This window comes from Protopterus annectens, chromosome 1.part1, assembly GCF_019279795.1.
Source record: "Protopterus annectens isolate FY-2018-M chromosome 1.part1, PAN1.0, whole genome shotgun sequence".
Classification (NCBI taxonomy): domain Eukaryota; kingdom Metazoa; phylum Chordata; order Ceratodontiformes; family Protopteridae; genus Protopterus; species Protopterus annectens.
The window spans coordinates 1,252,113,012-1,252,140,649 of NC_056726.1; the positions used below are offsets into that span (position 1 = coordinate 1,252,113,012).

The 27,638-nt window shown below is 45.8% G+C and overlaps 1 protein-coding gene across 5 annotated transcripts in view; it reads right to left on the bottom strand.

The window, feature by feature from the left end:
* The window catches only part of LOC122809699 (zinc finger CCCH domain-containing protein 13-like), a 1,891,555-nt gene that overhangs the window by 558,176 nt on the left and 1,305,741 nt on the right, over positions 1-27,638 (bottom strand). For 3 of the 5 annotated variants that reach the window (XM_044081418.1, XM_044081409.1, XM_044081384.1), the window contains 7 exons: positions 13,126-13,158; positions 12,852-12,884; positions 12,535-12,567; positions 11,878-11,910; positions 11,560-11,592; positions 11,229-11,261; positions 10,952-10,984 (listed from right to left, as the gene is read on the bottom strand). In XM_044081418.1, the coding sequence (XP_043937353.1) occupies positions 10,952-10,984; positions 11,229-11,261; positions 11,560-11,592; positions 11,878-11,910; positions 12,535-12,567; positions 12,852-12,884; positions 13,126-13,158 (231 nt within the window). The remainder of the gene's footprint in view (positions 1-10,951; positions 10,985-11,228; positions 11,262-11,559; positions 11,593-11,877; positions 11,911-12,534; positions 12,568-12,851; positions 12,885-13,125; positions 13,159-27,638) is intronic. The other 2 variants (XM_044081393.1, XM_044081403.1) reach the window with 2 other exon arrangements.

Sequence of the window (27,638 nt, forward strand, 5' to 3'; positions counted from 1 at the left end):
ATTTTCATTTTGAAAAAGACATTCAGGTCTTGTAAGATTTTATGGACCTTTTCTATAATGCTGTCAGTCAAAAAATAATAGTTGTGTAAAGTCTTACCATAACCATAGATATCCTTCTCTTCCATGTTGCAGTATTTTTAGTGTGGGATTCCCCGCCTCAGGCGACCTGAACTTTGGCTCCTATACAAAAGCTCAAGCCTGGTTGCTTGTAGATGCGTGGGACGTCACACGTAGGGCCATAAACCAGGGACCTTAAATGTGACACCTGCACGCACAGACCTCAGAACTTAAGCCCAGTCGGACAGTCCAAAAGAGGCAGCCAAAAAGATGCCCACAAGAGGTGCAAGGTGCCATATGCTGGCTAGTCTGACCGTAGTCTATTGGGTGCCCCAGGGTGCCCTTTAGACAGGTCAATAGGAAAAAGGAGGAGGGGGGAGAATACTGCAACATGGAAGAGAAGGACATCTATGGTTACGGTAAGATTTTATACAACTATATGCCCTTCTATTCCTATGCTACAGTATTCTTAGAGTGGGAGAGTGCCACAGCTTAGTTAGAAGGAAGGGTGGAGGTAGAGGTAGCTGATTCCAAAAAACCCCGCAGGACTGCCCTGCCCTCTGGCGAGGAGGTCTAATTTATTGTGTCTGGTGAAAGTGTGTATGGCAGACCAGGCTGCTGCTTCCAGAATGAAGGCTGTGTCAGGCCTTTGACGAAGGCTTTGGAGGATGCCATGGCCCTGGTAGAAACCGCTCTTACTCCCTGGTGAAGGTCCTTGCTATGGTGCGAGTAGCAGAAGCAAATACTTTTCCTGATCCAGCAGTAAATGGTTTGTTTGGAGAGTGCCTTGGGAAGGATACAAAGAGTTGGTCAGACTTTCTGATGGACTTAGTTTTGTCTAAATAAAACGTCAGCTGCCTGTGAATGTCCAGGGAATGGAGTATCCTCTCACTGTCATTAGTGGGAGGGAGGAAGAAGGTGGGCAGTCCTTTGGCATGAAAGAAAGGTTAGTGCGCAAGGTCACCCTATCCTTGTGGAAGATAGTGTAGGGTGGGGGCAGGCCATGAGAGATTGGAACTCTGACACTCTTCTAGCAGAGTTGAGGACCACCACCAGAAAGGAAAGTTGTGTAAAATCTTACCATAACCATAGATGTCCTTCTCTTCCATGTTGCAGTATTCTACTAGTGGGTTTACCCTTCTTCCGATCAGGTCCTTGCAGCAGCTTTGAAACTTCTAAGGCTGCGGTATCCCGTTGACTGGGTGGCGGGTCCGGGATTCTTTTGGACTGGGGGGGGGGGGGGGGGCAACAGAATGGGATGGAGCAACCTCCGGCAATAATTCGAAGCACCCATCGGTCCTGAGTGATCCCTTCCCAGGCCTTCAGGTGCTTCGAAAAACGACCCCCGACTGGCTCCGGAGCAGCACAGTCGGGCAATCCCTCAGGGACTATGAAAAGCTGAAGAGTCACGAAAGGACTCGCGGTCTCCAGTGTTGCGAGGGCCTCTGCCGCCTCTGGGACGGCGTCTTCCTGATGAATTTCCCCCTCCTCTGCCTCTGGAGGGGGAACCTTCCTGCTGAGAGGGGTAAGACTTCTGAGATCTACGGAACCACATTTTCCCTCCTCTTTTTAGCCTTGGGATAAGGCCGAAAGGGAGTGGAAAATCGTGCCCCTACGGCAGTCAGAGTCTTACCCTCCTGTTCACAGCGGGTAAGTGTGTCTTTCACCTTAGGCCCAAACAGGGAGGACCCATCAAAGGGGGCGTCGGCGAATGAAGACTTGAAGGCCTCCGCGAAATGACACAGGCGGAGCCAGGCTTGTCTCCGTAGAGCAATGCCTGTACCCGCCGCTCTACTCGCCCCTTCGGCCGCATATGAAATAAGCCTCATGGACGAGTTCATGGACGACATCGTAGCCAGCTGAGAACCAACCATCTGGGCCAGCTCCTCAGGCAGGTTACCTAAGAGGGTATCGGATAGCTCCTTAATCAGATCCCTCTGGAATCTCGTAAAGTGCGTCAGGTAGTTCAGAGACCTCAGAGTAAAGGCCGCTGAACTAAGGGTGCGCTTACCGTACCGATCCATGCTCCTAGACTCTTTATTAGGAGGATGGATGGACGTAGAAGCCTCTGCTACATCTTGCTGGGTAGCAGATGCCACCACCATAGCATCCACAGCCACACCTTTCGTAAGGAACTCTATCTGGGGGCACCGAAAGAAATTTGTTTGGACGAGCGGGCACCGGTTCCACAGAGTCTGGGTGTTCCCACGCCCTTCGACAGATCAAATCCAAGAGCTCGTCGAAGGGCGGAGACACCCAGGAGGCGGAGGGCTGAGCCCCGAAGGCCTTCAGGAACACAGACTCATCAGCAGAGGGAGGTTTGGACTGCCAGCCGCCTCGTTGTTTTAGGGCTTCCAGGATGTCTGCAAAGGAGACATCATCCGAGGACGACTTGGGGGACCCCTCTGCATCATCGAGATCGGTGTCAGATGTCAAAGACTCGTCAGGGGAGTCAACGTGCTTCCTCTTGCACGTTTTCTTCCTGGGAGGTTCTTCCGAAGAGGCTTCAAGAAGGACCTCCAGGAGGGGGAGAAACCCCAGCGGGGGTAACCTGAGGCCCAGGGGCTCTGCTGTCTGCGGACAGGGGGACTGCCAACGACCCAGTCTCCAAAAGTAGGGAAGGAGCTGGGGAAACTGTGGAGGTAGCCAATGAAGATTTGGCTAGAGCACTCCTCATAGCCCTGAAGGCGGGACCACCAGAATCCTGGGAAGGTCCCCCCTCCGTGGCCACGACAGTGGACGGTACTCCCGCCGCCGACGCACCAAGAGGAAGACTTGGGACCGAAGGCATCAATCCCGAAGCCTCCCCCCCAGGGCCGAAGGAAGAAGTCCGTGCACTGAACTCCGACCCGAGAGCCGGAGTCGGAGCAAGGGTCGGGCCTGACCCTAACACCTCCACTGGTTCCACCAACACCTGCTCCAACGGGGCCGAAGCTGTTGGAGGAGGAAGTACAGTAGGGGGGTGAACCATCGGCTCCGAAGCCAACTGGGCTGGAGCCGAAACCATCTTTTGGAACACCGGAGACTGGAAGAGTCGAAGGAGCACCCTGTCGATGTCTGAATCAGACATCCTGGATGATCTCGAGGATACCGATCGGGCCCGAACTGATTTCTCCATCGGCTCCGAAGGGCTCGGGGACCGGCTCCGAAAGGACTCAACTATTATCGGCTCCGAGGAAACCTTCAAGGAAATTTCCCTAGGCGCCGATAAGGACTTCGGCTCCGAGGGGGAAGAGTCTGAGCCGATGACCCTTATCGGCTCCAATATCAGTGGAGCCGATGAGGGTGACCCGCCTCGATGCCCCAGACCTCGGCTCGAAACCAGAGCGGTCGAGGCTGGAGGCATCGAGGCAGACCGTTCCGACCTCGGCTCCGAAGTCCGTGGAGCCGATGGAGAAGTCTGCTTAGCTTTCTTAGCCGTCGGTTCCGACTGACTGGTCGGAGCCGGCGCTTTCCTCTTCTTAGAAGGAGACGGAGAGGAAGATAAAGCCTCCTCGAAAGAAGGCTTGATTAATCCTTTGAGGATTAATTTGTTTTTCCTCTCCTGGAGGACTCGGGAGGAAAACGCATGGCATACACTGCACGATTCCTGCAGATGTTTGGCGCCAAGACAATAGACGCACGAGGAGTGGTCGTCCGTTATGGACATTTTGAACCCACACCTCGTGCACTTTTTAAACCCGGAGGGTTTATGTTCTTTAGACATAGTCCTACAAGAAAAACAGACCACAACAGTAAACTTAAGGGTTTGACACAGGAACAAAAGTATGCCACTAAGTCAGAAATATTTAAATTGAAAAACTTTTTTTTTTACACAGAAAGTGAGAATTTTTTTTTTTTTACACAGAAAGTGAGAAAGAGAAAGGGGAAAACAAGGAGGGTCAAGACCCTCTAACTCAAACGGGTACTTGACCCACACACAACCACTGAAAAGTAGTAACCACAGGGGAAGGCCCCTTTAACTTAAACGGAACCTTCTCTGACAGGAAATTATACTAAAAATTCAATCAAACTGCGAGAAACACACTTGTACACAAAGAATAGCCGTTAAAACAGCTTTTGGGTTTAAATGAAGCAAATACTGACAGGAAAAGACTATATATATAGTACTTAGCCCAGCCAATGTTGAGACCACGTCCAAGCTCTGTAAGCGGCAAACGAGATCTGGGGGATTAGTGGTGGTACATCCTGGGATAAAGATAGCTCAGCCAATTAGAGGCCTCGCTCTATAGCATAAGCATGCCGAGTCGGAGCCGAGGGATCGGCTCCGAACCCATCAGTCAGAATGTAGGCGAGATAGGATCACATAACATCTAAATTTTCATTTTGAAAAAGACATTCAGGTCTTGTAAGATTTTATGGACCTTTTCTATAATGCTGTCAGTCAAAAAATAATAGTTGTGTAAAGTCTTACCATAACCATAGATATCCTTCTCTTCCATGTTGCAGTATTTTTAGTGTGGGATTCCCCGCCTCAGGCGACCTGAACTTTGGCTCCTATACAAAAGCTCAAGCCTGGTTGCTTGTAGATGCGTGGGACGTCACACGTAGGGCCATAAACCAGGGACCTTAAATGTGACACCTGCACGCACAGACCTCAGAACTTAAGCCCAGTCGGACAGTCCAAAAGAGGCAGCCAAAAAGATGCCCACAAGAGGTGCAAGGTGCCATATGCTGGCTAGTCTGACCGTAGTCTATTGGGTGCCCCAGGGTGCCCTTTAGACAGGTCAATAGGAAAAAGGAGGAGGGGGGAGAATACTGCAACATGGAAGAGAAGGACATCTATGGTTACGGTAAGATTTTATACAACTATATGCCCTTCTATTCCTATGCTACAGTATTCTTAGAGTGGGAGAGTGCCACAGCTTAGTTAGAAGGAAGGGTGGAGGTAGAGGTAGCTGATTCCAAAAAACCCCGCAGGACTGCCCTGCCCTCTGGCTGCAGGAGGTCTAATTTATTGTGTCTGGTGAAAGTGTGTATGGCAGACCAGGCTGCTGCTTCCAGAATGAAGGCTGTGTCAGGCCTTTGTGAAGGCTTTGGAGGATGCCATGGCCCTGGTAGAAACCGCTCTTACTCCCTGGTGAAGGTCCTTGCTATGGTGCGAGTAGCAGAAGCAAATACTTTTCCTGATCCAGCAGTAAATGGTTTGTTTGGAGAGTGCCTTGGGAAGGATACAAAGAGTTGGTCAGACTTTCTGATGGACTTAGTTTTGTCTAAATAAAACGTCAGCTGCCTGTGAATGTCCAGGGAATGGAGTATCCTCTCACTGTCATTAGTGGGAGGGAGGAAGAAGGTGGGCAGTCCTTTGGCATGAAAGAAAGGTTAGTGCGCAAGGTCACCCTATCCTTGTGGAAGATAGTGTAGGGTGGGGGCAGGCCATGAGAGATTGGAACTCTGACACTCTTCTAGCAGAGTTGAGGACCACCACCAGAAAGGAAAGTTGTGTAAAATCTTACCATAACCATAGATGTCCTTCTCTTCCATGTTGCAGTATTCTACTAGTGGGTTTACCCTTCTTCCGATCAGGTCCTCCGGCCAGATTTCCAAACACTTTCAGTCCCTCTTGGTGCATCGAACGTCTGACGTGGAGGCAGGAATGTGGGCCATAAAGGTGACATCTGCACGAACCAGCCCTCAGAATACAGAAGCCCCAGACGGAGCCAGTCCCGAAGGGCATAGCCTGTCCAGAAGCAGAGGAGAGCAAGGGCGAAGAGTATGAGAGGGAAGGTGGGGAGGAAGGAATACTGCAGCATGGAACAGAAGGACATCAATGGTTATGCTAAGATTTTACACAACTTTCCTATGTCCTTCTATTCCAGTGTTGCAGTATTCTACTAGTGGGCGAGTACCAAAGCTCACTATTGACTGGGAAGTGGCCTGGAACAGGACTCCAAGAATCCATGCAAGATACCCCCTGGCAAACCCCGCCCTGGCCTTGGAAATATGGTCCAGTTTGTAGTATCTGGTGAAAGTGTGTACAGAGGACCAAGTAGCTGCCTCCAGAATGGAATTAGTGTCTAGGCCTTTAAAACAGGCTCCAGAAGAGGCCACTGTTCTTGTAAAATGTGCCCTGACACTGCCTTGCAAGGTCTTCAAGGTGTGAGTAGCAAAAGGAAGTAGTCCTGGAAATCCAGGATTAAACTGTCAGTTGGCCGACCACTTTCCCCAGAGCCCTGGGTTGAAAGGAGACGAACAGTTGGGTCTGATTTGTGAAAGTCTGGTTTTATGCAAATAAAATCTGAGTTGTCTGTGAACGTCTAGGGAATGAAGGACTCGCTCACTATCTTCCTGAGGGTTAGGGAAGAAGGTAGACAGGTGGATAGCCTGATTCAAGGAAGGTCATTGACCACCTTGGGAATGAAGGAAGGGTTTGTCCAAAGGGTGACTCTGTCCATATGAAAAACAAGAAAATGGGGTGTAGCCATAAGGGCTTGAAGCTCTGAGACCCTTCTGGCTGATGTCAAAGCTACTAGCAGTACAGTTTTCTATGTGCAAAACTTTAAGGGGGCCTTATCAGCTGGTTCAAAGGGTGCCAGAGTTAGTTTTTCCAACACAATTAAGGTTCCACGGAGGAGGAGACTGTTTCCTGGGAGGTTTTAGGTGCAGAACATCCTTGAGGAAATGTTTGGCTGGGAGTCTGGATGCCAGCGGAGGGTCCATAGGCAGGCATGCAGAGATGGCTGGCAGGTGTGCTTTTAAAGAGGAGTAAGACAAACCTGACTGCAATAGTTCACACAGTTAAGACAGAATCAGGGGAATATCGCTGTCCAGTGGATCCATCTGTTTTGACACCAGATAAAAAAACCTTCTCCATTTGGAAAGGCAGGATTTTCTTGTGTTGGGTTTTTTGGCCTCCTGCAGGACTGACAGCACATCGTCATTGTACAGGAGTCTGAAGGGAATCAGAATCCTATTCGCCACAGGGTTAGGTGCAGAGACTGCCACTATGGGTGTATCTGTGTCCCCTTGTGCTGTGTGAGTAGGTCCACTGAGTGGGGAACTTGTGATGACGGCCCTTGGACAGATGAAGTAGTAGAGGGAAACCAGTGCCGCCTTGGCCAGTAGGGAGTCACCGGCAAAATTTTTAATGAGTCCTGCTGAATTTTCAGTAGGACCCTCTGAATTAATGGGAAGGGGGGGATGCACACAGGAATTTCCCCTTCCATGACATTGAGAAGGCATTTGTAATGCTTTCGGGTCATGTGTCCTGGAGCAATAGCTCTGGAGTTGCCTATTTGTGGAGGAGGTGAACAGGTCTACCTGTGGAATACCCCACCTGTGGACAAGATTTAGAAACATCTCGACAGTCCATTTATGGCTGTCTGGTTTGGTTCTGCTTAGTGAATCTGCCTGTGAGTTGTGCTGGGACAGGATGTAGGCTGCCTGGAAGGTGATTCCCTGAGAGGTAGCCAACTTCTACACCTGTAGAGCTAGTCTGCATAGGGGGTAGAACTTGGTCCCTTCCTTGCTTGATGGGGTACCACATAACCGTGATGTTGTCTGTGAAGCTCTTTAGGAGGCCCTACTGGAGGTAAGGTTGGAAGACCTGCAGGGCTAGGGGGACTGCTCTCCTTTCCCTGACATTTATGTGCTCGTTTGTCTCTGTCTGTCCACAAACTTTGCACTATCCCTGGACCCAGAGCTTCCCCACAGCCCAGATCTGAGGCATCTGTGTGAATGGTCTGCTGGGATGGCTGAGTGGTTAACTACTGTGACTATAGTGTACAGTGTCCTGGGTTCAAGACCTGCAAAGGCTGCTTATTTCACAGTAAACTAAACTTTAAAAAGGGCACAGTATACTCAAATCAAGGGGTGGCATAAGCCAAACACAATCGGGCTAGGCTTATAAATGCCCCAGGGCAGATAGCCTAGTATGAACCTATGGGTCTGGGAGGGGTGAGGCGTTTGTAGGGGTAGTCCTGGATTCTGGGCTACCTGAGCTAACCACCATTTCAATTCTTGGTGAAGACAGGGGAAGAGTGGGACCCAGGGAGAGCTGGGTTCACACTGAGCGAAGGTACCACTGAAATTTCCTCATGTGTAACCTCATTAGGGGTAGCATGGGGATAGTGGCTGCCATGTACCCTAGTAGTCTCAGGAATTGTCTCTCTCTCTCAGTTCTGAGAAATGAAGAGCAGACAGAAGGTGGTGGGGAAAGAGATACCACTTTTTCCCCTGGAAGGGAGGCCATCATGATGTCTGTCCTGATTCTGCATCCCAGGAAGACAATGTCCTGTGCAGGATTGAGTTGGGACTTTGGGAAATTTATCAGGAACCCTAGAGACTGCAGCAGGAGCAGATGGTCCTTTGTGTGATGAAGGAGAGTTTCTCTGTCTGCTGCCTGAATTAAGAGGTCATCTATGTATGGGAATATTTGCATTCCCTTGGTCCTTGCAGTAGACAATCAGTAGAGCCAGGCATATGAATACCCTTGGGGCAGTGGAGAGCCCAAAAGGCCAGGCACAGAACTGAAAGTAAGAAGAGCCTGCTAGGAATTTGAGATATTTCCTGAAGGCAGGCTTTATGGGAATGTGAAGATAGGCCATCTTTATGTCCATGGTTGCCATGAAGGCCTGAGGAAGAATGAGGGGGAAGTGTGTGGGTAAGGTGAACAATCCTGAAGGTGGGGACCTTTAAGAAGAGGTTGAGGTGGGAGAGGTCTAAGATAGGTCTCCATGGCCCTTCCTTCATGGGGACCAGAAATATTCTGGAGTAGAATCCTTTCCCTTGAGGAAAGGGGGTGGGGACTGATTCTATGGTGCCTTGAAGCACCAGGTTGTTTAAGACCTGATGGAGAAGGGACAGTTGAGATATGGGCGGTTGTGGCATGGCCAGTCTTGGAGGAGGGGTGATCCAAGTAATAAAGTAACCCTCCCGCAGGATGGACAAAACCCACGTCTGATGTCAGGAGTGACCATGTAGGGAAACAGAGAGAGAGGTGGGTGGACAAGGGAAGGGAGGGAGGTGGGGGAGAAAGGAGTTGTGACAGGCAGTCAGACACTGCCTGCCCTGTCAGGAAAGGGAGGCCTCTGGCTAGCTGGCTGAGGTGTCCTAGGCTGAGCATGCTGTCCTCTGGTGGGGTCTTCTAGACCTAAGAGGGGCTGGAGGTCTTTCTTATAAATTGTCTTTGTTGGATAGTTCCTCTGGAATTTAGGGATAGGAGAGACTAGGAGATGCTTGAGGTCTTGTAGTTCCCTTCCCTTTTTGTTGCAGAGATTTAAAGGTCAGCCACTTTGGTACCAAAGAGGGCTGACTGGTCCAAAAGAATATCTAGGAGCTTGGCTCTGAAATCATCAGGGAGGGGCTGCAGGCACAGCCAGAATAGCTCCTTAACACGGATGCTGATACAGCTGACCTAGCTGAGGCCTCAGCTGCATCGTATCCACACCTAAGGAAGTGCTTGTCTACCTGAGAGATCAGCCCCAGCAAGGAAGTCAGGGATGCTTTTGCAGCACAGTCAAGGATGTCGCTCAGCTCCTTGGAGGCTTTGTCCAGCACAGCAAGTGAATATTTAGACATGGGAGACTGGTAATTGGTTGCCCTAAAAGCCAGGGTGACAGAAGTGTAAATCTTCTTTCCCCACCTCTCCATAGTCTTGCTGTCCTTATCTGCAGGGAGGACAGTGGTGGTAGGAAGGAGTTTGGATGCCCTATCAGTAGAAATGGAGATAGTGGCAGGGTCTACTGGAGGGCACTTGAACAAGAATTTGTCTGAGTCAGGGACTTTGTAATATCTATCCACTCTACGAGGAGCAGGTGGTTGGGAATCTGGACTAATGGATGCCGCAAGCAAATGCATCCAGGAAAGCAGGTTGAACAGGTGGAATTGGTAAAGGGTTTGGAGATTCCATCTGTATGACATCATAAAATCTCTTTTGCTGCTCAGTCATGTCTGAGCATTCCCACTTGAAGTGGTCTCTCATCAAGTTAACAGTCTCCTCGAAAGTTAAGTATTCCACTGGGGAATCAGGCTCTGCAGAGGCTTACTCAGGAGATCCATACTCTGGGGGGATGAAATCTGGGAAGAGTAGGACAGGGAGTCCTCCGAGGAGTCAAACTCCTCCTCCACTGATGGCTGACTCACAGTCCTTTTCAGGGACAGAAGGTGTGGGACTGAGAAGAGGTGGGACAGCAGGAGCAGCTTCAGTGGAAGGCCAAAGGGCCATGAAGGCATTGCATAAACTTTGGCTAAATGCCTACCAATGAGGCAAGATGTCTAGTCTTTTGTTTCTTTTTAGAAGGCCTAGCAGGTGTCTGGCTGGCGGGAGATCTAGGAGTAATTGGTGGAACGGCAGAGGCAGAGTCTGAAAGATGCACCCATCGAAGGCACTGGTTCCTCCCGGTGTTTGAAGCAGGCACCGGTACATCCTTTCCAGACGTGTCATCCACTCTAGATTGTGCGGCCTCCTGTAATGTACCCACTGTATCTGCTTTGGCAGATGCCAGGTCCTCAATCAAGCTGACAATGGCTACAGGCTGAGGAGCGGCAGAGGGAGGTGCAGTGGAAGTAGTAGGCCGCATGGACTTGGGCCTCTTCCTCGGTGGTTCGGATAGCTTTAGATATCTTCAAATTAGAGGAGCGAAGCTATCAGTGTAACGGTCAACTGAAGCTGAAAATTCTGAGATCTCTGCATGCAGACTTCACATTTAAGGTTCCTGGTTTATGGCCCTATGTGTGACGCCCCAGGAACCTAAAGTAACCAGGCTTGAGCTTTTGTATAGGAGCCATGTTTGGGTCACCTGAGGTGGGGAATCCCACACAAAGAATACTGCAAAATAGGAATAGAAGGACATCTAATATTCGTAATGATGTCAATTAAGGAGGAGATGTAAAGTCTTTTACTCTTCCTACTCTCAACATACACCACGCTTTATAAATATAACAAATAGCCTACCTTTCCCTATTGGCATCAGGGCCCCCCTTGTATCTAGAAAAAAAAGAATATAATTCGGATAAAAGAAATGATACATCAAATGACATCAGAACATCAAGTATTCAGGGTCCAGTAAGACTGCAGACCTTTTCTATAGCTAGTCTTGTTATTTAAAAACACAAGAGATTTTCCACCAAATTCCTAACTATGCTAATACAAATCAGGACTGTATAAAATTATTTCTCACTCTCACCAATCTCAACACAAACTGTTTTATGAATTCTAACATATAACCTACCTTTGCATATCGGCATCAGGGCCCCCTGTGAATCTGTAATATACAAAACATAGCACAGATAAATATCAGAGAGATCAGTACAAGAATCTGAGGCAACATTTAATTTTGAATTAAAAAAAAAAACATGTTCAATTCCAGTAAAACTATAAAGTATAATGGGCCTTTTCTATAGATAATCCTACCTTTTAAAACAGTAGAAAAAGAGAGCATTTCCAACAAATGCCTAATTATGCTAATTAAATGAGTACATGATGAAACCTTGCTCATTATCTTCCCCTTTCAATACAAACCAAGTTTACAAATCAAGTTTTATAAACTAACATAACGCTACCTTTGCATGTTGGCATCAAAGCCCCCTGCGAATCTATAAAAAAAAAGTCAGATAAAATAATGTCAAACAAAATCAGAACATGACTTTACGGTAAAATTTAATTATGAATAAATAAAAACAAGACATTCAGTTCTGTTAAAACTTGATATAAAGTATAAAGAGAACCTTGGTCTGTAGCTAATAATGTCATTTCAAACATGAAAATTACATTTTCCACCAAATTCACAGCTATGCTACTTAATAAGGACAGAATGAAAATTCTCTTACTCTTCCCTATCCCAACACAGACCATGTTTTATAAACTAACATATAACCTACCTTTGCCTACTGGCATCAAGGCCACCGGTGAATCTGTAAAACACAGATCATAACTCAGATAAGAAAAACATATCAAACGATTTCAGAACAAAACAAAAAGGTAACATTTCATTTTGAATAAAAAAGATATAAAATGGTATGAAAACTTGATATTTTCCACAAAATTTCTAATGTGAATTACTAAAGTGTTTTTGTCATGCTTTTGTGACTACCTTTTTACACCATCGTATAAGTTCCAATCTACATCTTCATTACAATGGCATTTTTTTCCAGGCATTAAAAAAGGCCTTCAAAAAATTCATCCCCCCCAATGCCAATGACTGAGGTTTAGCATTAATCTTTAACCTCAGTGACATCAATAGAGGGGAAACCATGAGAGGCGTCCATACCATACATGCAAGAGGTGCCCATTAAAGACTATGGACAGCCATCTTTCATGACATCAGGCAAGGAAACACTAAATTTATTTTGTCCATAATTTTAATAAGTTTACAAAGCTTTTTATTAAAAAATACCCAAAATAAATACAGATACAGTAAAATGTTGCAATTCAGTCTTTAATGCGACAAAACATTTTAATAAGTATAAGATGAAAATTGTTGTACTTCCCCCATCTCAAGAAAGACCACGTTTGACAAGTTGTAACAAATAACCTACCTTTGCCTATTGGCTTCAGGGCCCCCTGTAAATCTGTAAAACACAATATTTCAAATAAAAACCCCCCACAAAAATACATCAGAACATAGCCAAGTAAAATTTTGCTTTGAATAAAAAAAAAAAAAAAAGACATTTAGGTCTAGTAAGACTTTAAGGACCTATTTCCATAGCTAAACTGGTCGTTTAAAACAGTATGAAAATTTAAAATAAATTTCTACTAAATTCCAAATAATGCTAGTTAATGAGGATGAAATTTCTCTCACTCTTCCCCCATCTCAACACAGACCATGTTTTATAAATTCTAACACATAACCTACCGCTGCATATCGGCATCAGGGCCCCCTGTGAATCTGTAAAACATAAAACATAACTTAGATAAAAATATATATACACAAGTCAAATGTGATCAGAACTCAGATGTAATGTAAAATTTCATTTTGGATAAAAAAAAAAACATGTTCATAGTCCACATTTAATCCCATCATCTAAAGAAGAAAAAGACATTCTCCACCCAGTGCCTAATTATATTAACTAATGAAGACAGGATAAAAATGCACATCATGTTTTATAAATTTTAACATTTAATCCTACCTTTGCATAGTGGCATCAGGGCCCCCTGTGAATCTATAAAAACATGAAACGTAACTCAGCTTAAAAATACATAAAATGTGATCATAACACATCTCAAAGGTAAAACTTTATTTTAAATAAAAATATTCAGGTCTAGTAACATTTTAAGGACCTTCTCTATAGCTAATGTTGTCACTTAAAACACTATGAAAATTTAGATTTGCCACCAAAAACCCAAGAATGCCAGTTATTAAAAAAACAGCGGTATGTTCAAAGAATTTCTGCAGATAATTGACATTTTTGTAGTTAATCGTATCACATAAAAATGTCCATTTTTTGTTTTATGTCAAATGCCTAATTATACTAATTAGTAACACAAGAATACAAAACATTATGGAGAGATGTTTATGCAACAGGCGGAGTAGACACAGTAAACTGGCCAAAGTTGTGACTGTGCATGTGTGCGGTATGGAAGAACAACTGCAGCAGGACTAACCACCCAGCAGTGTGAACACTGGCTCTAGATAATTGCCATGGATGTTTGCCTCACCTGAAGACCTAGGCATAACCTAGTCTTAGAATACAAATATAGGTTCATAGGTTCATACTAGGCTATCTGCCCTAGGGCATTTATAAGCCTAGCCAGAACGTGTTTGGCTTTCGCCACCCATTTTAAATTTATTTTGCTATGCCCTTTTTCGAGGTTAGTATACTGTGCCTCTGTCTAACAGTGACACAGAAGTGATACCCGGGGTAAACCTACGATCTCCCATCCACTCATCAAGATTCCTCTTGAAGAGAGTCAATGAGGGACTCTGCCTAACCTGGACTGGGATTTTATTCCAGAGTGAAGGGAGCCTCTGGGTTATGAATATATGTTGAAAGAAATGTAATGCACTCTACAAAAAATGTTAAACATTTTAACTAATGATGCCAGTCTGACACAGGAGGACACACTATAAAAACAAGGTATATGACTGCTCTCTGGAGTAGGCAGCAACTCAACCAAGATGGTGACATTATTCACAATTACAAAATAAAGCGCTCTCACACAGAGAATATCAAGTGAATGAAATAAATCTTACTGCATCTTACAGAAAAACATTTATTTTTAACATGTTAACTGGTCTACTAAAATTCCTCATTCTTAGATCCGCGGAAGAGGTGTGTACAAATCAAAATCCAACTTTTTTTCAGGGGAAAAAACTCTGTTCATAGGAGACTCCATTGTATGACAGAAAGATGCTCCATTCAACAGACTGAACAAGGCAAAGATAACAGATTGCCTGTTACTTTGTGCCACGATCCACTAAGTTACAGATGAACTCAAGTCACTACACCACAGGTACCAGTATGACTATCATAATCAATGCAGGCATTAATGACAAGAGTTACCTCCTCGGACTACACGAAGACCAAGATTACTGATCTTGCCGAATCTCTCTCAGGCAGGTATCTGCCTTTCACTGAACAGCATTCTACCTTCACCAAGGATGATGCCGCAGTTAAGAATGAAAGGAAAAGATGATAGACTTCAATAATTGGCTTTGGTTCTAGTGTCTTTCCAGGGGAATTCAACATCTGTTAGCATGAGAGGATATGGTTAAACTACATTGCTTTGCAAGGGGTGGCCTTGCTCCTGTCTCCCCACTAGGTTTCCGAATGCTGGCTAAAACATTATTCCCCCAAGAGCCTTTTTTAAGGCATTGTCAAAATTGACAAACCTACTGATATTGCAAATAAAACCAAAAGGTATTAATTGCTTAAGGGTAGGAGCCTAAAAACGCACTCTACACCCTAACAGACTCACCTCACTATGGAGAGTACAGACATCTGTGTGGTCACGTTGACATGGTTTAAAACCACAAAAAGTACACCAGCAGTGCAAGGATACAGGCTTGCTACAGATCCCCCACCATGCCCAAGAATTCCCACTCCTCTTTTCTTGATGTACTGGAAAATATTAGGGTTCAACCAAACACCCAAATGGGCGACTTCAACTACCCCACCATTAACTGGGAAAACTACTCGTGTACCAACTCCTTAGCTCAACGCTTTCTGGAATTCATAAACTCCAATGCCCTAGACCTAGTCATTACCAACATGAGTGACCGGTGTTTAACATCTGAAGTCAACTCCTCGTTGGTCCGATTTGACCATAAGCTAATCACCCTTGATATCCACATCCCACCCCCACCCCCCATTAAGGAAACCAAGGTAAAACATTTCTCCAAAGCCAACTTCAAGCTTCTTAAGACAGAAGTGGTGAACTTCATGATACCCATGCAGATGGACAATACAGTTACAACTGCTGAATCCTACACAAATGCACTCTAAGCACTTACACGACTGCATGGATCGTACTATTCCAAACAGAACCAATAAGCTATCCTGCAAAAAAAGGAAGCCAATCTGGTGTTCTCCTGCCATAAACACACTGTACAACAGAAGGCAGAAACTGTTGCAAAAGAGAGTAAAATCCCATGAGTGGAGGAGCTCCCTGGTCAGCCTCAGTAAGAAGCTGAGATCCCTTATACGATCCTCCAAAGCTAGCTATGAAAACAAAATTAGCACTAATTCTACTGACAACCACAAAGCATTCTATAGCTATGTCAAGAATGGCAACACCCAGATCTGCTCTGAGTTACAGCACAACGGCATGAAAATTACAGAACCAACTGATATTGCCAACATCCTGGCAAATAGGCTCAGTGCTAACTTTACCCCCCCGTCACCCCCTAAAGGGCCCATATCTATACAAGAAGAATGCAGAGTCCCTGTAATCACAACTACGCAAGTAAAAGCTGCACTCTCTAAAGCCAAAAACACAGCATCCATGGGACCGGACAACATCCAAGGCTATTTTTTACACAAACTTCAGAACGAACTGGCAACCCACTTAAGCACCATGTTCAATAATAGCCTTGCATCAGGCTTTGTGCCCACTGAAAGGTGCACAGCAACAGTTATTCCACTCCACAAAGAGGGAGCCACCACTGATCCCAGTAACTATCGACCTATTAGCCTGACCAGCCTGGCCTACAAGGCCATGGAGTGTATCACCACGGAACTCAAAGACATTGGTAACCTCCAAACTCTGGATCCCACCCAGTTCGGGTTTGTGAAAGGCAGATCATGCCTCCTGACCCTGATCGACTTCTTTGAGGCAGTCACCAAAGCTGTAGATGAGGGTAAGGTGATTCACACAGCCTATCTTGACCTTGCCGAGGCTTTTGATACCATCCCCCATTCTGGAATTATAGCTAAACTCACTAAACTAGGTATAAATCCCTACGTCACAAGATGGGTTGCCAACTGGCTCACGGACAGAACGCGCACTGCAAACGTTGCAGACTCCAAATCTGACCTCAAAGCAGTGGCAAGTGGAGTACCACAGGGTTCCGTCCTGGGACCTCTACTCTTTGGTAGCTACTTCTCTAAAGTACAGGCCAACACAGAAAGCCTCTGGCTAACAAAGTTCGCAGATGACTGCGAACTAGGAGCCATAGTCAAGTCCCCAAATGATGTGAACACCCTACAGAAGTACCTCACTGAGACAGATGCCTGGTGTCAGAGCCATGGCCACAAGCTCAAAGCCAAAAAGTGCAGTGTCATCCCCTTTGGTAAAAACTGTATGCCTATGAACTACCACATAGGCAGCAATCTACTTAATATCGAATGTGTGATAAGAGACCTTGGGACCCAAGTGGACAGTAGTCTCTCCTTTGATAGTCACATCGCCACAGTAGTCAAGAAGTCCTTTTACGTGGCACACCATATCATAAAAAGAGTTCTCATCCAGGAAAAGAGGTCACTGTTCCCCTCTACTCGACACTCATTAGACCCATTATGGAGTACAACGCCCCTTTTGGAATGTACCTCAAGACATCTGTGGCAGCTGGAAAGGCCACAGAAGTACCTCACAAAGAGGATTACTGACCTCAAACAAATGCCCTACACTGACCGCCTCAAAAATCTCAAGCTTTCCTCCGAAGCATATCACCTAGGTGATCTCTGCCTAACATATAAAGCTATGTCAAACCCAGAGCTGTTGGACATGCTACACCTAATGAAATCCCAATCCCTCCGAGCTACATGCTCTAGGGACCTAAACCTTGTTACCACAATAAACAGGACATGCTGGAGGGATAGGTTCCTGTCCCAGAGACTTCCCATACTCTGCAACAGGCTTGTCAAGCAAAGTTCTTCATTAGCACTCTTCAAGAAAAATCTTGATGAGTGGATGGGAAATAGGAAATGCACCCCGGGGATCACTTCTGTGTCTGCTCGACAGTGGCACAGGAAAATAACTTTCTTGGGTGGCGTAAGTCAGGGAAAGTACAGTTGTGTACACTTACCATAAATGTACATGTTCGAGTGTATTCACTGCTGCAGTCATTACATTTGGGGTAATCTGCTTGCAGGTTGTCCTCAGTCGGCCTGATTAACAAAGTCTTGGGACCTGCGTCGGTTGCTCTCTCTTCTTCCGTGACGTCACGGGTATAAAACATGCAGCCGACACCATTACATCAGTTTTTCTTGCCCCAGATGTCAGGTGCCCCCCTAATGGGAAGCAATTAAACATAAAAACACAAAGGTATACCTCCAACAAAAAAGCAAATACACCAAAAAGGCTTTTAAGCATAGTAAAGGAAAGAAGAGGTATAGCCAAAATAAGTTAGGGGGAAGGAGGGAGGGTAACCAGGACTGCAACAGTGAATACACTCTAACATCTACATTTATGGTAAGTGTACACAACTGTACTATGTTCATGTTTCACTGTTGCAGTCATTACATTTGGATAGATTCCCAAAGTTATGGTTGGGAGGAGGAGTTTAGAGAGCATTAGGGACGGCTATAAGGTCCTGCAAGACTGCAGTGGCAAAGCCAGCTCTGGATTTAGAGGAAACTGGCAAATTATAATGCTTGGTGAAAGTATGTACAGAACTCCAGGCAGTAGCTTCTAGGATGTCCCTGGTAGGAACGCCTCTGAGAAAGGCTGTAGGAGTAGATGCAGCCCTGGTGGAGTGAGGTCTGATCCCCTGGGGGATAGGTTTTTCATAGTGCTTATAGCAGAAGTGAATGCAATGGCTTATCCATTTAAAAATGGTTCGTTTTGAAATAGCCTTCCCCTCTGCCCCTACAGCAAATGCTACCAGCAGTTGTTGAGATTTTTTTTTTTTAGGCTTAGTCCTGTCCAAGTAGAATCTAAGTTGTCTCTGCACATCCAAGGAATGCAGAATCCTGCCCCCTTTGTTCTGTGGATTGGGAAAGAAGGTTGGCAAATGAATGGACTGATTAAGAGCCACACTGGATACCACCTTGAGCATGATGGATGGATTGGTCCTGAGTGATACCCTGTTCGCATGAAAGATGATGAAAGGCTCCACTGCCATGAGGGCCTGTAATTTAGATACCCCTCTAGCTGAAGTGATTGCTAAAAGGAAAGCTGTTTTCCAAGAAAGAAATTTTAAGTCTGCAGTAGCAGCTGGCTCGAAAGGAGGTAGAGTAAGTTTCTCCAATACAAAGTTAAGGTCCCAGGCTGGGGTTGGAGCTCTCCTGGGTGGTCTCAAATTTTTGGCCCCTCTGAGGTACTGTTTGAGCAGTGGATGAGAGAAGACGGGGAGGTTCTGTGTTATGAGCTGAAATGGCTGAGGCGTGGATTTTAATGGTGGAAAAAGACAGGCCCATGTGAAGCATCTCAGTTAAGTATTGTAAAATCGGAGGTAAATTGGGTGCTGCTGTGCTCATCCCTTGAGATTGGTTCCAGGCACAGAATCTTTTCCATTTTTCAGCATAAGATTTTCTAGTACTAAGCCTCCTTGCCTCTAAGATGACATCCATCATAGGTTTGCTGAGGGATGGCAAGGGAGAATTTAAGTAATTAGCCAGGCTGCAAGGTTCAGTGTTGAAAGCGGAGGGTGCAGAATCTGGTTTTCCTGCTGAGACAGCAGGGAAGGAGTCTGAGGCAGGTGCCATGGAGATAACAGTGACACTGCGCAGGAGGGGGGTACCAGTGTTGGCTCGGCCAGTCTACAGCAATCAAAATCATCCTTAGTTTGTCCTGTTTGACTTTTAGTAGCACTTTGGAGAGCAGAGGCAGCGGGGGGTGGGGGGCATAAACTGACCATTTTTTCCAGCTGAAGGACAGAGCATCCACTTCCCAGGCTTGTTTGTGGGGAGTCCTTATGCAAAATTTGCCCAATTGGTAGTTCTGGGGGCAGGCAAACCGGTCTATATCTGGGCTCCCCCATTCACTTGTCAACATGTTGAAAATCCTTGGTTCCAGTTTCCACTTGTGTGGGTCCATGAGGTTTCTACTTAGACCGTCTGCCAGTGTATTTAACTTTCCTGGCAGTAATTGAGCTTGTAGGTGCACGTGGTAGCTCAAGGCTGTGTTCCACAATGCCATGGCTAGTCTGCAGAGGGGGTAAAAATGTGTACCCCCTGCTTATGTACCACATAACCGTGGTGTTGTCCATCTTTACCATTAGCTGCCCTGGAAGAATGTAGTCCTTGAAGGGTGTCAGAGCATTCTGTACAGCTAACATTTCTTTTTGATTGATATGCAGGTGCATTTGACTTGGGTTCCATTTGTCCTGAATGCAATCCCCTGCCAGGTGAGCCCCTCATGCATAGTTTGATGAATCTGTTAGGGTTTGGGCGGCAGGGGGTGGTGTGAAAGGTAGTCCCTTGTTTTGGTGGCAGGCCTCTGCCCACCAAAGGAACTGTAGGTGTAGGCAAGGTATGATAGGAATCATTGTTTCTAGGCTGTGAGAATGTTGACTCCATAGGCTTTTTAGATACCACTGTAATTTCCATATATGCAGTCTTGCATAAGGAATTAGAAGAATGCAGGAGATCATGAACCCCAAGGCTTGCAGTATTTGTCTTGCAGATAGCAGGGTTTTTGTGGCCACTTGTCTGAAGTAGGTTGTCAAATGAGTTTGCTTTTCTGGCGTGAGGTAAGCAATCTGGGTAGTTGTATTCAAGCTTGCTCCCAAGAATGTAATTTGATAACAGGGTACCAGTTGTGATTTATTTTCGTTTATGGTGTACCCCAGATAAGTTAGAACCCTTTTTACAAATGCCAGATGATTCAAAAGAATGTCCTGGCTTTCTGCCTGAATTAGACAATCAGCCAGGTATGGGTATATTTGAATACTTCTTTGCCTACAAAATGCAATCAATGGAGCTAGGCACTTTGTGAATGCCCTGGGGACAGTAGATAAGCAGTGCAGAGAACTGATGGTGCGTGTAGCCTGCTTTGAAGCGTAGGTATTTTCTGCAAGATTCCCTGATTGGGATGTGCAGGTGTGCTTCTTTTAAATCTAGTGTTGCCAACCAGGCATCTTTGCCTAGCATATGAAGTAATTGGTGAAGAGTCAGCATCTTGAATATTGGAATCTCCAGAAAGGTGTTCAGAGCAGACAGGTCCAGGACTGGATGCCATGGTTTGTCTTTTCAGGGTACTAGGAAAAGTCTGGAGTAGAAACAATGTCCCTTTTCCTCTTCTGGTACCAGTTGAATAGCCCACATGCTTGAGAGAGAAAGTACTTGTTTTTGAGCCTCTGCTCACTGATTTGGGGGTAGGTTCGGTCACGCACTTGGCATTGGCAACATGTGGAAGTGAAATCTGTACCCCTGGGACACTATTTAAAACCCATTTGTCCTGGGTAATGAGTTCCCAGGTCTCTGCATGAAGAGCAATCTTTCCCTCCAAAGGGGCAGTCAGAAGACAAGTGCTTGGAAATTTTAAAAGGAAGTCATTGAGACAGTTTACCACAGGGATGTGTCTTGTTATTCCCAGACTTGGAAGTGGAGGCCCCCCACTCCTTAGTTCTGTGAGTCCCCTGGAACTGAAACCTGGGGTTTTTGCTGTGTTTGGGTTTGGCTTGAGAAGACCTAGAAGGGGCTGGAAAGGACCAATTCTTAGAAGGCCAGTGTCTACTGAATCTAGGAGGCATAACTTGTAAAAAAATCTTTAACAGTTTGCATAGATTTATCTACCTTCCATCTTTTTAAAAACTTCTTCAGCCTTGTTGCCAAATACGCGGTCCTGAATTAAAGGAGCATTCAACAATTTAGCTTTAATATGATCAGGCAAAGATTGCTCCTTAAGCCAAGCATGCCTTCTAAGCACAAACCCAGTAACAGCAGCCCTGCAAGAGGTCTCTAAAGAATCAAAACCACATTGCAAAGTATGGTTTCCAACTTGTTCAGCAGAATGCATTAAATTAAGTCTATTTTCCACACAGTCAGGAATCATCATTTTCTGTTTAAGCAGTCGAATAACATGTTGCTGATATTTTAACATATGAAATTGGCAGTTTACAGCTCTAATTGCCAAGGTTGCTGAAGTATAAACCTTTTTACCCCATCTCTCCAGCGCCCTGAAGTCTCTATCAGAAGGGGTAGGATTTTTAGCAGTAGAAGCCTTAATGCCCTTGGGCCCCTGTGAAATGGTCCCTGGATCTGCAAAAGGATTTTTGAAAAGGAACTTGCAGGACTCAGAGACCCTGTAGTACCTGTCAGGTTTACTGGGAGCAGGAGGCAGGGAATCAGGGGCCAAACTGGATTCCAAGAAAGCATTAACAATGTCTAGTACAGGAGGAAAAGCCAAAGGCCTATGCTGAGGTAGGAGAAGGAAATCCCCAAGCCTCTTTTTTGAATCAGAAAATTCCTGGCTTTCCCAGTGAAAATGCTCCCTCAGAGTATATTTCCCCAAAAGAAAATCCTCAGGAGGGGAAGCAGAGGGAATACAGTCCTCTGCATCAGAATCCTCATAAGTAGGTAAGGACAAATCCAGGTCATCAGAAGAGTCAGAAAAAACAGAATCCTGATCAGAAGATTCATAATCAAGCTCAGCCCTAAGCCTCTTAGAGAGGGGGTGGGGGTGGGGGGGTTGACTACCCCTGATTAGAGTTAGTAGATCTTCTGCCATTTTTATCATTTCTTTTTGTTTAGGCATAGAGGCCTGAGCACGTGGCCTGGGCATTGTTTTATTAGACATGGATCGAGATTTAGGCCTTAGTAATGAAGGAGGTGTTGATTTAATATGCAAGTCTGCAGACCTGAATACACCCTCAGAAGCCGGTGCCTGCACAGCGGCTCCAGACCCATCCAAGTTACAGACATCCACGGATTCCATATATCACGGCATACTGGACTCCGAATGGGTCTCAGTAGAGGCCCGTAAATCAGAAGTAGGCTGCGAAAGCGCCTCACTGAGTACTGGCAAAATGGCAACTGGCTTAGGAGAAACGTTGTCAGTTTTGGACCTCGGCAGCCTGTCTCTGTCTTTATCTTTGCGTTTTTTTCGGAATTCCGGTTATCGGATAGCTAATAGATGACATTTCTGGATAATTAAACAGAGAACCGAAATATTTAGAGGCAAAAATATACAGACGGCTGATAGTGCGCTGATTAAATAAAGCACAAAACCGACAACAAGGTACGTCGTGGTCAGGGCCTAGGCAAGGAATACAGTACGAATGAAAATCTTTGAGGTATTTGCTTTCCAAAAGTAATGCAATTAACTTTTTCTGACATCGGAAAGGAGCAAGAAAAAGTTTCCCCAACGGGGTACTTAGCTTTTAGTTGAAGACTTCGGTTCTGAAACTCAAAAACTAAAATCTCAGGAGTCGGCCGACCGGCACTTGCGAACTGCTTCTGCTTCGGGCACCGCACGGCAAGAAAGACTGGTGTAATGGCATCGGCTGCATGTTTTATACCCCTGATGTCATGGAAGGGACAGCAAACAACGTAGGACCCAAGACTTTGTTAATCGGGCCGACTGAGGACAACCTGCAAGCAGAATGCCCCAAATGTAATGACTGCAACAGTGAAACACAAAGAACATCCTTGCTGGCTAGGCTTATGTAGGCCCTTGGGCCGACAGCCTAGTACCTACCTATGAACTTAAGGATTCAGTGCCTTCTACACATTCAGACTATGAACTGTACAGACAGACGAAATGTGTAGTCATCGATCTACATTAGCAACAAGTATAACTCTACACTGGTTAAACAGGATAATGCCCTGGAGTTTATCTACCTGTAAATCACCATCAACAAAGTCCCATACCAAATCCTATAGGTTCATACTAGGCTATCTGCCCTAGGGCATTTATAAGCCTAGCCAGAGTATGTTTGGCTTTCGCCACCCATTTTAAATTAATTTTGCTATGCCCTTTTTTGAGGTTAGTATACTCTGCCTCTAACAGTGACACAGAAGTGATACCGGGGGTAAACCTACGATCTCCCATCCACTCATCAAGACTCCTCTTGAAGAGAATCAATGAGGGACACTGCCTAACCTGGACTGGGATTTTATTCCATAGTGAAGGGAGCCTCTGGGTTATGAATCTGTCCCTCCAGCATGTCCTATTTATTTCAGTGCTGAGGTTCAAGTCTCTCGAGTGTGTAGCTCGATGGGATTTGGATTTTTTGAGGTGCAGCATGTCCTTAATTCCAGGTTGGACATGGCCTTATACGTCAGGCACAGGTCACCTCTGAGCAGGCGGTATGCCACTGAGTAGAGCTGGAGTTTCTTTAACCGGGCAGCATATGGCATCTGTTTGAGCCCTTTGATCCTCTTGGTGAGGTACTTTTGGGGTCTTTCCAGTTGCTGCAGGTGTTTGGTAAGGTACATCCCAAAAGGGGCATTGTACTCGATTATGGGCCTGATGAGGGATGAGTAAAGAGGCACGATGACTTCCCCTAATCTAGATGTGAATCCCATCACGATTAGGTGGGCTATATAAAATGTTTTTCTAACCACTTTGGCCACGTGGTTGTCAAATGAGAGATTGCTATCAACTTGGGTCCCCAGGTCCCTAATTACTTTTTCTGTACTTAATGGATTACCACCTATGTGGTAATTTGTGGGCACTTGTTTTTGCCAAAGGGGATGACTATACACTTTTTGGCGTTTAGCTTGAGGCCATGGATCTGGCACCAGTTGTCTGTTTCTATGAGGCCCTTTTGGAGGATGCTTGTGTCGGCTGGAGAGTCGATTATGGCGCCCAGTTTGCAGTCATCTGCAAACTTGGTCAGCCACAGTCCTTCCGTGTTGGCCTGTACCTTCGAGAAATATATACCAAACAAGAGAGGTCCCAGGACTGAGCCTTGTGGGACGCCACTTGTAACTGGTTTGGAGTCTGACATGGCTCCAGCAATTCTAACCATGTGGGTTCTGTCCTTGAGCCAGTTTGCAACCCATCTAGTGACATAGGGGTTTATATTTAAGCTGGTGAGCTTATCTATAATGCCCGAGTGGGGTATTGTATCGAAGGCTTTTGCGAGGTCCAGATAGGCTGTGTGGACCACCTTCCCTTCGTCAATGGCCTTGGTGACCGTTTCAAAGAAGTCAACCAGGTTTAAGAGGCAGGATCTGCCCTTAAAGCCGAACTGGGTAGGATCCAGTGTCTGTAGGTTCCCAATATCTTTATTTATGTGGTCCATGATGATCCTTTCCATAGCTTTGCAGACCAAGCTAGTCAGGCTTATGGGGTGATAGTTTCCAGGGTCCGCTGAGACACCACCTTTGTGGAGAGGAACCACTGTTGCTGTACGCCACTCTTTGGGTACATATCTTGTAGTAAGGCTGAGACTGAACAGTAGTTTTATGTTTGGGTTTAGCTCTTCTTGGAGTTCATGTAGGATGCAGCCTGGGACACCGTCTGGTCCCATTGATGCTGTGTTTTTTGCTTTGGAGGGCGGCTCCCACCTGAGCATCTGAGATGTCAGGGGGGCAGCACTCTGCTGGGATAGATATTTGCCCTTTTGGTGGGGAGTTTGCTGAACCTGTCAGCTAGGATGTTGGCAATGTCTGTGGGTTCGGTGTATTTTTTGTCATTTTGGACTAATTCTGAGCATATCTGGGAATTCCCACCCAGGTTCCTAACATAACTAAAGAAAGTCTTGTGATTATCCTTAGTGTCCTGTGCAATTTTTCTCTCGAAGCTGGCCTTTGACGATTTTATGAGTGCCCTTAGTTTTTTGCTAATACTGATCAGAGATGCCTTCCCTTTTGGGGATTTTGCTCTATCATGTAGTAGCTTCCTCCTTCTACTGTATAGTTTTGTTTATGGCTGGGGTCCACCACACAGGTCGTCTGCCTTTGGAGGATTGGGTCTTGGTTTTATTTGGGATTGCATGATCCATGCATTCCTGAAGGTGTTCATAGAATGCATTTATAAAGGATTCTGCGGTCTGGGCCGTATTTTCCACAGGCCCGGGGGCTTTGAAGGATTCCACCTCGGTTTTGAGGAGTGTGAAATTTGCTTTAGAGAAGTTTTTCACTGTGGTTTTCTGGGCAGGGGGTGGGGTCGGGATGTGAATATCCAGTGAGATCAGTTTATGGTCTGATCTTACCAGTGAGGGATACACTTCTGGTCTGGAGCATAGAGTCCCCATGTTGGTGATGATCAGGTCCAGTATGTTTTCCCCTCTTGTGGGAGTGGTAACAAGTTGTTCCATAGCATTTGAGTTTATGAATTCTAGGAACCTTTGGGCAAGGGTGTTGGAGCTAGAGTAATGCTCCCAATCTATGTTTGGGTAGTTGAAGTTGCCCAATATAATGGTGTTCGGAGAGACCTTCATATTTTCCAGTGTTCTCAGGAAGGCCGAGTGGGGTTCCTGGGGTTGAGAGGGTGGTCTGTAGCAGGCTATAAACTGGAAGGCAGTTTTACCCACTGTTAGTTGCACATGGATAGTCTCTGATGCTTCGTGCTTTGCCACCAACCTGGAGGTGTGGGTATCTTTGATGAATATCGATACTCCCCCTCCTTTTGTGGTTCGGTCCAAGTTTTGGGGCCGAAAAGCATGGTATGAGGTATAACCTGGTAGTGCTGGGGTGCTCTCGGGAGTCCTGAACCAGGTTTCTGTTACTGCACAGATATCGATGTTCTCCATGCTAAGGAGAGTTTCGAAAAGTGCATCTTGAGGTTTAGACTTCTGGCGTTGAGTAGCATTACTCTTAGTTTCTTATCCCTTGTGATACCTATAGAGGTGGGTTTGTCTTTTGAGCCTTGCCTAAAAAAGGCACTATGGGGGTAGCAAGAGCCTTTGCCAATATCCGAAAGCCCAGGGGTGACAGGTGCAAGCTGTCCCTAGCAAAGCATCGTGGCTTGTCGTGCATATCATCCCAAGCTGACAGGCATGGCTTAGTGGTAGGTCATACAGACTAGTGTTACCAAGGTCCTGAGTTCGAGACTGACAGTGGGAATTTATTTGTAAGACTTGAGGGTGGCCTAACTGTTAAGGTGCTTGCCTTACAAGCACAAGGTGCAGGGTTCGAGTCTCACAAGGGATAATTGGCTAGGCTTAAAATGGCTCGCAAGGGAAATTAGCCTAGTATGAACCTATTTCCTATTATTTATTTCCTATTGGATCCCCTTTGAATGACACCAATACTTAAGCCAATTGTTGAAATTGATCATCTTGTCTTCATATTGTGGCATCATTCTTGGTGAGGGTAAGATGCTACTCAAGATCAGGGTCATACCAGCCTGGGCTACATGCTCAGAGAGCTCCTCTATGTCTCTTTTCATGTAGTCCAGGGAGGTACGTCTCAGGTCATTCACACCAGCATGGACAATGACTGAGTCATATTTGTACTTGCCTTGGAGTGACCTGAGTGCTTGTGTTATGTTTCGGATCCTAGCGCCAGACAGGCTGCTCACTGTGACCTTCTCCTTGTTCAGCCTGGTGAGCGGGACGTCAGTGTGCTGACGATAGAGTCACCTATTACAAGTGTATCAAGTGTGTTGATTAGCCTTAAAGGCTGTAACTGTTCGGCACACTGGCTTTGTGAGGTATGTGTTGCACGTGTTTTGTTTTGGGGTAGCGGTTGCTTGGGTGTCTGCTTTGGAGGTCTCTGCTGCTTAGGCAGATCTTTATTTAGAGCCTCCAAGTATGTTTTTGTGTGATTATGTGTTTGGTTTGCTGTCATGGTAGGTCTATGTGAGACTGGAATTACAGTGAGTGTGGTTTCCTTCTCCTCCTGACTGGTTATGCCAGTACTGAGTTGAGAGAGATTAGCCTCCAGTTTGGCTATATGGTTGCATCTCTCACATGTGTTGGAATTTGTTGGGAGGAGGAGAGGGTTGTCTGTGTACATGAGGCAGTTGTAACATTGCCTCAAGATTCCCATATTCACCAGCTGGACCGGAGAGGAGATTGACAACTGACCTTTGGACATGCTAGAATAATACTGGGAATTCCTTTATAATTGAAAACAAGGGCCAATGGGGAGCGAGGGTGTAGTGCTTTTAATTTTTAGTGCTGACTTATAATTGCTTTAGTGAGCAAGTGCCAGGTAACAAGTGCAATGTGTTACAGGTAACTTAAATGCAAAAATGACAAACAGTAACTTTCTTTCAAGCGAAGCAAGGAAATAAGTTAAGTAAGCAATGCAGATATCACTAGGGATCCACAGAAGCGCTGAGAAGCCGCGTTTTAGGTGGAATTAGCGTTCCAGGGAAATAAGCATACAAACAAAGCTAGATTCAGCAGGCCTGGATCTAGTCT